The sequence below is a fragment of the Nasonia vitripennis genome, assembly GCF_009193385.2.
Source record: "Nasonia vitripennis strain AsymCx chromosome 2 unlocalized genomic scaffold, Nvit_psr_1.1 chr2_random0007, whole genome shotgun sequence".
Classification (NCBI taxonomy): Eukaryota; Metazoa; Arthropoda; class Insecta; order Hymenoptera; family Pteromalidae; genus Nasonia; species Nasonia vitripennis.
Genome location: NW_022279614.1, coordinates 1,701,632 through 1,714,051, shown reverse-complemented (window position 1 = coordinate 1,714,051; position 12,420 = coordinate 1,701,632). Strand labels below are relative to the sequence as shown.

Genomic DNA, 12,420 nt, shown 5'->3' with positions numbered 1-12,420 from the left:
GTGTACAACATTGCCAAAGCACGAGAGAATTTACAGCGTCGTTAAGATAACAATAAGCATAAGTTAATGAGACCCAAATTCAAAGTCGGTGAGCTGGTTTGCAGCAGTCGGGCAAGATCTGTCTTTGACAAAGGTTACGAGAGAGATTGGACACCGGAGCTATTTAAAGACACACGGATTTCTCTGATACGGTAGCCATCTGTCTATCATTTGCAATTGAGCAGAGTTCGAAAAGATTTGGAAGGTGCATCTTTTGAAATAGAAAGTATTTTGCGTAGCAGAGATAAGGATCGTTCGAAGGAGTATTTCGTCAGCTGGAAAGTTTATCCAGAAAAGTTCTATTCTTGGGTCAAGGCTAGCCAACTTCCGCAAATATAAAAGATAAATTTTAAATTATTTTGCCTAGCAACAGCAGCATGAATTATTGCTCGAAAAGCACTACAACGCATTATGTTACACAGTTGCTACAACAGATCAGATTACAAGATTCATGGTTGGTCGCGCTCATTGAAGTTCAAATACCTCTGACATTCCAACACGTGCCATCTGAAAAAGAGAAGAGAAAAATTTACCTAAAACGAATACTACCCACAAGACTTGAGACAAATGAGACGAGGGAGGAAAATTTTACGATCACTGAATCATTGATTCCTCCAGAAAATTATACAAATATTCTCACTCTAGTTGAGGAAATAAATAATCTAGAATACATCCGTGGTCATTTGTGGGTGACAGTTGAATGTGGTGGTTATGATCAACCGAGTCTTCGCAAAGAGTAGCTGCTTACAGTTCAGTCACGAGCTCTATTAATCAAAAAAAAAAAAAAAAAAAATCTTGTATTTGGAAAAGAGAGACAAGGAATTTGTTTTATTGGAAATCAATACACTATAGAGTCGAATAGACCTGCTGGACTTTCCAAGGGACTACCATCTATGTTCATGATCTACAGCGACATCTGTGAGTCATATGTGACAGGTGATGTTCAATCGCGTCTACTACGAGCTGTATCGATGAATACCGATAATTACGAATATGGTACTACTTGAATCAAAAGTTTCTCCCCACCAATGCACGCACATACCACTGTTATTCAACGCATTTCAGACAATTGAAATAGATATAAGAGACCAATGCCGCCAGTCGATACCATTCGATTACGGGACAGTGACTGTAACACTTCATTTCAAGAAAGTCGATGACTAGTCATCAATCGCTACGAAGATTACTTAACTGCCAATCAGGTAATGGCTACCAGTACGTTGGGGAGGGGGGCGGAATACTTACACTGGTGAAGTTGGTCACATTTACATTGAATCTCCCTACTAAAGAGGTCACGGTGGTATCAGCTCCTTTCTAGCTGGCATATTTCGCCGCGTCCTTCCACTTATCAGTGGTGGGGCCAAAGCGGTGGGTAAAGAGGTCGTACGTACGGGATTCAATATCATATCTGACGTTGCATCACACAACACACCGGTAAAGGTGTCCTTCCACAATTGTGTAAGAGAATCTGGTGAGATTCTCAAGAGAAAGGCTAAGGAGAAACTGGACAAGTTGATGGAGGAGTCAGGATATAAAATGTCACGCTACGGAAATTCTGTTCAATTGCATTTGCTCGCTGGTCCTGTCACAGCGCGTAGGAGAAAAAGAGGTGTTGGCGGGAGAAAGAAACGCAAGCCAAGGAGTGGTGGTTTGAAGAAGACAAGTGCTACAAGAAAGGTTAAGAGACAGAAGAAGAAGAAGAAGAAAACATCTCGAAATAAAAAACCTTCGTCCATGAAGGAGAATAAGAAGCAGAACGACGAGAGATATTTTGACAGTTAAAGATGACATTCTTACATACCTATTTTTGCGAATGTTTAAAGTCGTAGCTGCTATTGTTTGACATTTAACCGACCTAAACAACGATCGAAGGCTCGCATTAGGTTCAATATAAGCCTATATCGTCTTTGACAGATGATTTACTGATGGAATTTGTGATACCCGGAAACAGCTATTAATATCTCGATCTGGCCAATACAATAAGAGTATAAAATCTAGTACAAGCAAAGAAGATGTGGCTGAGGCTTATCGAGCGGCTTAACAGCCCAGGTGGGACCAGTCAACAATTTTATGCATTCACTATTCAATCAAGTGGATCTATGTTTTAATCAGAAACCCGTGTCACCACCTACCAATGCTTATGCCGACAGAGCATACATAGAGACGCTGCTAAATTACGAACCTGCCGCCAAAATCTCTCACCTGTCGACTGTCCTGTAGTGTGACGATACTGCCGGAAAAATGAACACAGAAAACCTGACCGAGGGGTTTGTGGAAAGGCAAAAGTTACTTGCGTCATTCTAGAATGATTCACAAGTTCTGGTGAATTTTTACAAAATTGATCATTTTATTGTTTTAATATAGTGTAGATGTAGATTAGCATACAGACCCAGATAAAAAACCACTACCAATTCTTTGGCACGTAGCTTCCTCCAACAAAATTTATAGTTGAAATAGATAGAATATTGTTCAAATATACAGTATATTAATGATTTTTAAAATACTTTCAATCTTAATTATTTTACATAAGGAGCATCCGTCACAATATCAAATCATATAATTTTCATGAAAAAAATTAAACCTTAATATTTTAAATACCATAGGGTTTTCATAACCTCATAAAATCATGAATTGTCTTAAAACATTCTGAACTTGAGTTAGCGAGTTATAAGGTTTAACAAAAAAAGTAATTTTCAGTTATACAGGGTAAACAGGGTGAGAGACAAACAGTTTGAATCCTGATATCTTTTAAACTAAACGGTTATATAAACTGCAAAATTTTTTTGGTTTATTTGTTGTATACTTTGTAACGAGCGGCGAGATATTATATTCTCGCGCGCTCGTTCGTCGCGAGAAATTAGATAGACCAACAGACGACGCGTAGACCAAAGGAGTCGGCAGACTTTCGCTACCAGTGTGCGAGAAAGGAGCTCATCTCCAGAACCGCAAGAAGCCCGCTAGTGGGACGGATCCGACCCGTGTCCGTGAGGGATCTGCAAGGGAAGCGCCGGAAAGGACCTGGAGGACGCCTCTACCGTTCAAGGGGAAACGCTTTCCGACGCCCGGGATTGCATCGCCACGGTGAGAGGTGCGAGTCGAGACCGAATCCTCGCACTAGCGTAAGTCTCGCGTGTGTTCGCCGCGAAAAAGCCCGCGCGGATCGTCGCTGACCATTGCTCGTGGCCACCAAGCTTCGGTCCGGTTCACACCAATTATCGCGTCTCTCGCGCCCGTATGATACGCCGTCGCTTCGGGCGACGCGCCTTCTGTATTCATGATTCAAGTTTTGCTTACAATATAGTTTATCATTCTGTTGTTTACATTTCTGTATCCTTATTCATCCTGATCCCAGCTGCCCAGTTCGAGGCTCACGGGAAACCCTGTAGCCGGTGCAAGTCCGAACGCGAAATCGAGGTGAGCTTCACTCACCTCGCGTTTGTCAACGAGATTCTCTTCATTGACCGCGGAGAATGAGTGAGGGTTGCACTCTCGGTGACGCGTCGACTATCGCGTTTGATACATTAGAAAACCCCGTTACAACTTAGTATATCGCTTAGTTCGATATCATCATCAGGAATTTCTACACTAATATGTTAGTCGATTTTATCTAAATTTGTTAGCTTATCTTTGGAGTCAAATGTAAATAACATATGCGCATGTAGAAGACCTCTTTTTTGAAATTCTATTACTGAAACGAGAGCTATAACATTACCGAAAATTTCTCCTTTAAAATGTAACATAGAAGCGCCCGGAATTTACACACATTAGTTGTAGCCCTAGAGCATTGTATAGTAGACCATGTTTCGCTATTCAGGATGTGATTTTGATACCTGGACATCGTCTACTTGAAGTGAACATTTTTTTTGTATATTAGTTGTATTCTTAGAGCTTTGTATGGTAGACCATGTTTCGCCATTCAGGATGTGATTTTGCAATATTTTTATGTAAAGATGAAATTTTGCACTTTCCGAATTTTTCAGGGAATTTTTCTGGACTTATAATTTTGGTCTTTCTGGAATTCTAACGCAGATCATATACTTATGACATTGTCTGCTGTAGTTAAAATTTTTTTGGTACATTTGTTGTATACTTATAGTGCATCGTATCATAGACCCTGTTTCGCTATTTGCTATAATAATAAGTGTCAAATGGTTATGTATCAGTAAAAATATATATATATATATATATGTGTGTGTGTCACACATGTGTGTGTGTGGGTGTGGGTGAGTATAAGGAATTACTACTACTAAGATTTACATTAAATCATTGTGATCCATACGTACTTTTCTATTAATTTTTCACATAAAACCTTCAGAATTTCCGTACATTGTTGATGATAATCTAATAACGCTTCACTGAATGTTGCCAACTGTGCTACTTGTTCTATCTGTAAATATTTTAATTTTTATAATTAGAATAATATTAATTAAAATGCATAAGAATACTTATTTAATGATAAGCAAATAAAAAATTGAATATTTTCATAATTTTCAAGTACTTAGAAAAGTACTTTTTTCAGCATGAGTTTTAAAAAGGCTCTTTCTGACGAATATAAAGTTTACTGATATTAGGGTTTTGCCGACGTCAATGCTAAAATGTAGCAATGGCTGATTTTAAAAAAAGAGTCTAAAAAGAAGGGAAAAAAGTGATCTTACTCTAGTGCGCTAGACCACTAATTCTAGGTAAAGCTAATGCATGAACCTAATATTCAGTTTTGGTATATCTGAAGAGAACAAAGAAAACATTTTTTTTTTTCATTTATAGATATAAAGATATGAAGCTAGTGGCAGTTACGAAGTACGATTTCTTGGATTTAATAATACAAGAAATTTCGACTAGAGGTGGTAATTGTGGATCTCGAGAAAGCACCGGGCATGTAAGCTTGCTTATTACACTAGCTTCCAAGCTATTGGGTACTATTTCTCCAGAAAATATTCACACTGTCCAACAGTCAGAGTTGTCATCCGGAATCGCCGTTTAGATCTCCTCAGACTTCGGTAGCGGAACTGCACATTTGAGTACGGAGAGATATTAATATTATAAAAGTCAAGTCTACGCTTGAATTAAGAAGACGGAAACATCTTAAATTGTCAAAAATTGCGATTGTATGCCTTATAACAAGGTGCGAAATCGGGTGGATTCGCGCATTATTGAAACGCGAGGTTGCGCAAGTGCGAGGCAAGATTCGGGGTCTCACGTATGAACCACGGTCTGTCAAACGGACAGATAGCTTCCAACTATCGATGTAAACGCATCAGCTCTCGTCTTTGAGACTGACTTTAACGAGTGATTCGTACAGCGTGCAAAAAAATATGATTGTGCGTAATCGCGAGAAGCAGGCGTCTTGGTCAGTTTCAGCATTGCAACGCGGGCAGATCGCAGGCATTTATAGTTCTTCGCACCATCGAGGGATCGTGATTCGAGATTGAAAATTGTAACCTTTTTTTTATAACCACTAGTCAGCTGATCTTATCTGACCTGCTGAACTTTAATGCTTGATGCTTGACATATATAAAATTGATATCACTACATTCATTAACGTATATTTATAAGCATATACTGAAACTTTACAAGCTGCAAACACTTGGCAATTCCTTCAATGATTTCATGAATTTTTAAGGAGAAATTAGAATAGAATTCTTATACAAATGTACGGATTAATGAAGATGCCCTGGTAGAAATGCTTTTCAACGGTAAACTATTGGCCAAAGGGACGTTTTTAGCAGGTTCGTTGACCAACCATAATCAACTGTTGGGTTATTTTCTACCAGGGTGGAGACCATACTTATAGTTTTATATACTACTGAATCAGACTGAGATGCTCAACAATTTATTATTATTACTTATTGCAGTTGCGAATGGGCAAGTGTGGTACTTTATTGACGATTCTTTATAAATATAGAAATCTTCAAATAATAGTGCAAGCGTCGCTATCTGCGTTAGGGGATCGAGAGTAATCTTACCTTCTCCCCCGGAAATTCCGCTAGAGTAGGAGGTTTTTGGGCCCATGCGTAGGAAGAAAATCTCTCTCTCCTATTTAAAAATCGCTTGAAAACCTCTCTTGGAGGCAATTAGAGTTATGGGCCTAGCATGACGAGTTTCCTGAGTACGCACTCCGAAGTCACGGCGGTCCTGGCTCTCAGCCGGTCAACAAAACTATACGCACTTAGTCCGCATCATCAAGTTTTTTCTTCACACGTGCTTGCCCACGATTACGACTCCGGTCCCGGCTCTCAGTTAGCTCAGAAGTTCCTAAACATATCACTTATTACACGCGTTCAGTCCGCACTTTAACATTTACAAATTTTATACACGCTCGGTTCGCTTCTACAATCTTTCAACTCATTTTTCATTGTACGCACTCAGTCCGCGAAATGTATATATATATATATATATATATATATATATATATATATATATATATATATATATATATATATATATATATATATATATATATATACATTTATATATACATATATATATATACATTTATAGAGCTACCCAAAGGGGCAACGATTGTAGGATTTGCAGATGATATTGCAGTAGTTGTAATGGCAAAGTAAAAGGAAGAGGTGACGGAAATTGCTAACGCGGCAGTAGGTATAATCCACCATTGGCTAAAGAAGACAGGACTTTAGCTTACTAGCCATAAAACAGAAGCGATCCTTATATCTGCTGGAATGAAAATGGAGACAATAACACTGATAGTGGACAGACACGAAATAGACTCCCAGCCAACCATTAAGTACCTAGAAATCACCATGGACGCCAGACTAACGTTCAAGCAGTATCTTGAGAGGGTGAGCAATAAGGCAGCAAAAGTCGGTGCTGCACTATAGCAGCTCATGCCGAATGTAGCTGGACCAACATGGGTTAAAGGTTACTCCTAGCTAGTGTAACTGTACACGAAAGCTGTCAACAATTTATAGGAGAAGCGCATTACGGGTCGTTTCTGTCTACCGAACAGTATCAAAAGATGCAGTGTGCGTTATTTTAGGAATGCCGCCTATTAACCTGCTAACAACAGAAAGAAAGAATATATACGAAGAAAGTCGGCTTGGTGACAATACTCAAAAGGAAGTTTGGAAATCCGCGAAGGAACAAACCTTAGCTACGTGGCAAAGACGATGGGACTCTAGTGAAAAGATTTTCGACTAGACCAATGGACGACACGGGGAAGTGAATAACTACCATACGCAGTTTTTGTGCGGACATAGGTGCTTTCGAGCCTATCTATACCACTTCAAGATAGAGGACAACCCAAATTGCCCAGTATGTTTGGAAGCAAATGAAAATGCAGAGCATGTCTTCTGTGACTGTTCGCGATACGAAATGAAATGAGAAGAACTTGAGTGTTACTTTTAGTCTAGAGTGACACCTGAGTTAATGATGACAGCTTTACTGTCGTCGGAGGTTGACAACTGTGTAAGGACAATTTTTAATAAGGTTAGAAATGTCGAAGAGAAAGGAAGGAAAAGACAAGGCGAAACAGCCGAGTAAAACTATAAAAGTAAACGAAGGCCACTAAGTAGTATATATTATACGCTCATTGGACAGATGCAGAGAAACGTAGGCCACAGAGTTGAGCTTTTACTTCCTTGCCCAATGCTGAGGAACGTAGGAGCTAGGATTAAGTACCTCTAAGTATTCCTTAGACCCATGCTCAAGAACATAGGTAATTGCGTTGAGCCCAGACTCCCTCACCTGATGCAGAGAAACGTAGGTGTCGGGGTTGAGTCTGTCCGGAGGATGACTAGTCGATGCTGCACGAAGTAGACGACCGAACAAAACTGCAGGAAGCAGACGGCTGGACGATGCAGAATGAAAAAGACGAGTTTGATTCTGAACTCCTGATCACCTTGGTGAATGGAGAATGTATGGAAATGTCAAACTTCAAAGGAGAAGCTAAGTAGGCTAATTAACGGGCTCTACGAAGGTATTGTTTAACGATACTGTTTGTGAGAGTCCGGTGTCGGAGGGTCACCAGTGCAGAGCTGCCTACACCACATAAAAAAAACACACACACACACACAAAGTATGCAGACATTAAAATATTATTGATAAATTCATTAAACTGTCATGGGATAAGACTTCACGATGAGAGAAGGAATCGTCACTTTTTTCTGTTCTTATTACCGGTTGTGTTACCGGATAGTATTTTTAATATACTGACCATGTTTTATAGAAGAAATTCGTATTCCTATTTATTTATTTATTTATTAAACCAAGACAAAGCTTTCATAGTATAAATTTACAGTACGCATACCCGCAAGCCTTGTAGAGGTAAACTTAGTTACTTGTGTACAAGCTTGGTATATAATAATAGTAACAAAAAAAAGCGTTGAGAACTTAATACTAAAACTTAAAAACTAGTACTTAAAAACTAAGATAATTACATCATCAGAATGCTAAAACAACACTATTTACATCTTATTTTTAAAAATGTAACAATTTGAAATAAAATTAAACTATATGGAAAACTAAGTTTTGGTTTTGATCTAATTCTCAATTTTACTTTTTGCCGCTATTTTGCTTATATCTAATCCCTTGAGCTCATTTGGTAGTGAATTAAAAATTATAATAGTATTATTATAACTGTTTTTATCAGTTACTCGTTTTTGCTTTTTGGTACAATTAAGCGTTTTTTCCTAGTCACACTTGTAGACATTTGGAATTGACTTTTGATATCATGGTAATGGATTTTAAGGGATTCAAAATTAAATAGTTGTTTAAGGTTTAATGAACTGTCTTATATTGTAAAATTATTTTTATTGATAATCTTGAGAATTTTCCTGTGTAAACTTTGTAATAAACGGTTTTATTTCTATAGGCACCACCCCAGGTTAGTATTCCATAGCTGATTATGCTATGGAATAATGCATAGTAAATCATTCTTAGTGTTTCTGTTGACATAGTGTGTGATAGTTTGTAAAAAATATAGACTAGATACTTTGTTTTTTATTATATATTGGATATGTTTATTTCATTTTAGATTAAAGTCAATGACAATTCTCAAATATATGTAATTCTCAACTCCAGATACCTTTCTATTCTTAATTTTTACGTCTATATGTTTCGGCACACTATCGCAATAGTTTCCAATGTCATACAAACTGTTTTATCTGCGTTTAGAGATAACTTATTTGCCGCCAACCATTTGTGTATCACAGTAAGAAACTCATTCATATTTTTTGCGCCTCTATCCACGTATTACCTGTAGCAATTGTTGCAGTATTATCTGCATATGACAGAACTGATTCTAGTGGGATAAACTTCAAAAAATCATTTATATATATAGAATAAATAGGAGTGGTCCCAGGATCGTACTCTGTGGAATACCCATACTCACTAGTAAGCTATCACTTTCTACACTATCGATTTTAACAATTTGATATCTGTTATTCAGATAGCTTTGAAGAAGATCCAATGCCTGACCTCTAATACCAATACAATACAGTTTATCTAATAACAATTTATGGTCGACTGTATCAAAAGCTTTAGCCAAATCGAGGAAAGTTACTATCGTTGGTATTGTTTTATAATACAATATTTGCGTGATATAGTTCAAACAATTTTTAGCCAATATTTTTCATAAAACCAAATTGATGTTTGGAAATTATGTCATTTTGTTATGATAGGCCTATAATTTGTAATGTTATGTTTTCCCCCTGCTTTATATATTGGAATAATCTTGGCCTTTTTTAGTGCATCTGGATATATAGCTTTTTCTATGCACAAATATTTACTGTAAATATTTACACTATAAACTATTTCTACCAAAAAATATCATATATATACCATACAAAATCACTGACCAAAATTCATGACATATTACTATATAAATAAGTGTTTTTAGTCACTTACCACGGATTTGTGAAAGATATGGACTGTCTTCTTTACTCTACCTATGCTTAAAATGTACCTTAAACCTAATGAAAATGAAAACCCCCTCAGACCTAATGAAAGACATTTCTAAAAAATATTAATTAAATATTATTACCATACGTTGTATATGTAGCTAATAAATTTAATTAATACTTTTTACCCTGTACTTGTTGCTAACAACATTTAATTAATATTTTTTGGAAATGTCTTCCATTAGGTCTGAGGGGGCATGTTTAAGATACATTTTGAGCCCGGGTAGAGTAAAGAAGACTGTCCGAATCTTTCAGAAAGCCGTGGCATGTGACTAAAAACACTTATTTATATAGTAAAATGTCATGAATTTTGGTCAGTGATTTTGTATAGGATATATATATATATATATATATATATATATATATATATATGTATATATATGCTATTTTTGAGTGAAAATAGTGTATATTGTAAATATTTTCAGAAGATATTTTTTGTTTTTTAATTTACGTAAAAAGAAAACTTTTTTGGACGAATATTTTGTTGTTTTTTTGCAGGATTTAACCCAGCCTGAACTCCTTAAGGGTACCGCATTACAATTGCAGATTACTTTTAAAGACTTCGCATTTATTTTGTCCACTTCACCATTTTTTAATTTTAATTTATTTATAATGTTTTTCACTTCATTCATATTTGTAGGTTTTAGAAAAATAGACTTTGTATTATTATCCGTTAGTCTAAATTTAGCGTTATTGGGTTGCATGATATCATTACTTAATTTTTGGCCGATCTCACAGAAAAACTTGTTCATGTTTTTAGATATTTTAACTTTCTCTGTAACTTTAATATCATTGATCTTTATATAACTTTAGATTAAAATTAGATCTTTTTTGCCAATTTTATTGTTTATGATTTCCCATAGTTTCTTTGGGTTATTAGCATTTTTTTGACTAGTTTTTTATCATATCTATATTTGGCGTCTTTAATAACTTTCTCTAAGATTTTGGAATAGGTTCTGTATTCAGTTTTAAGTTGCTCGTTATTGATATCCAATTTCCATAAGTATATATACAAGAATTTTTTGGTTTCGCACGATTTGATTATCGCATCAGTGATCCTATTTTTCCTCCCCACCTGTTTAAACCTTCTTTGATTGATTTTAGACGACTCATACATTGTTTAATCTCATACAACAATTTATCTGTGGCCAAATTAGGATCCTGCATTGTGATAATTTCATTCCAATTTCTTGTTTCAGCAATATTTATTAATTTTTTATAATTTAAAACTATTGTTGGTTTGTTATGTACCATTTTCATTTTATTGAGAGTTATAAATATAGGGTAATGGTCTGTTATAGATAATTTGAGTTTATAAGTAATCGTATTTAAGTTAACAGATTTTATGAAAATATTATTAATGCATGATCCCTTAGCAATGCCCACAGGTTGCCTTGTAATTCCACGAATCTAGGAATATATCCCTTATCAAAGAAATTACATAGAAATTCTTGACTTACACGATCGCAATCTAATATGTCAATATTGAGATCTCCTATTACTGTATGATTTTTAATGTTCCTCTTTTTTATCAGAAATTCATTTAAGTCTAATATAAACTCAGTCTTAGATACGTCATAAAATCTGAACATGAAAGAAAGGCTATAGCCGGGTTACTATGGTGAAATGGCCCCCTTGGAAAATGTATATATGTTATATACCATTCGATGGGGGATAAAAAAAAACTCCCATAGCCAAATTTTTAGCTCTCTGCCTAGTGCGCATGCGCAGTAACGTCGATAAACGTGTTTTTTTTGATTTTATTTTTTTCTGAAGTCCCTATAGGATAAAAATTTTTTTAAAAATTCACATTGGTGTATTTTTATGTCATGAATAACTGCAATTTTTTTGGGATTACATAACCTCAAATATCGGATCTAAAAAAATTATTAAAGTTTTCAATCGATATTTTGACCCCCTTGTTTTTGAGGTGCAACTTTTTAAGTAGACTTTTTTTGTGTACTTTTTCCCGTTCTTTACGATGGCACTAACGTTTTCTCCTTAAAAATGGTGGCACAACTCGATTTGAGCCAAAAACTGATTTTTTTGCCATTTTTTCACGTTTTTAGCTGGTTATGTTACAATTTAGTTACTAAAGTGACTCCTTTTGAGTAGTTTTGCATATCTTCCCATGAAAACATAATCAAATGAAATATTTTGTTCGCTCCAAGCCGTATTTTTTATATTATCTTACGTTTTCAATGATGGTCTTATCAGAATTGTGATATCACCTTATTATAAAACTGATGGCTAATGTTATGTTCTTTTTAAACGTTCTGTGATTGGTCGAAAGTATTGTCTCTGTCGCACTTTTTTGTTTATTGTTTATTTTTATTTATAATAAAAGGTTATGCTTGGCCGCGCGGTTGACGCGGCGGCTGCAATGCAGACGATCTGCGTAGTGAATGGTCAATCATAAAATTAAGAATTATCAGGAGCATAAACAAATAAAGTATTTTGA

At 35.8% G+C, this 12,420-nt stretch overlaps 1 protein-coding gene across 15 annotated transcripts in view; it reads right to left on the bottom strand.

Moving 5' to 3' along the window:
• Positions 1–12,420, bottom strand: part of LOC103316186 (endophilin-A) — a 541,748-nt gene that overhangs the window by 143,655 nt on the left and 385,673 nt on the right. For all 15 annotated transcript variants that reach the window (XM_031925198.1, XM_032601554.1, XM_032601552.1 and 12 more), the window contains one exon: positions 4,323–4,426. In XM_031925198.1, coding sequence (XP_031781058.1) covers positions 4,323–4,426 — 104 coding nt within the window. The remainder of the gene's footprint in view (positions 1–4,322; positions 4,427–12,420) is intronic.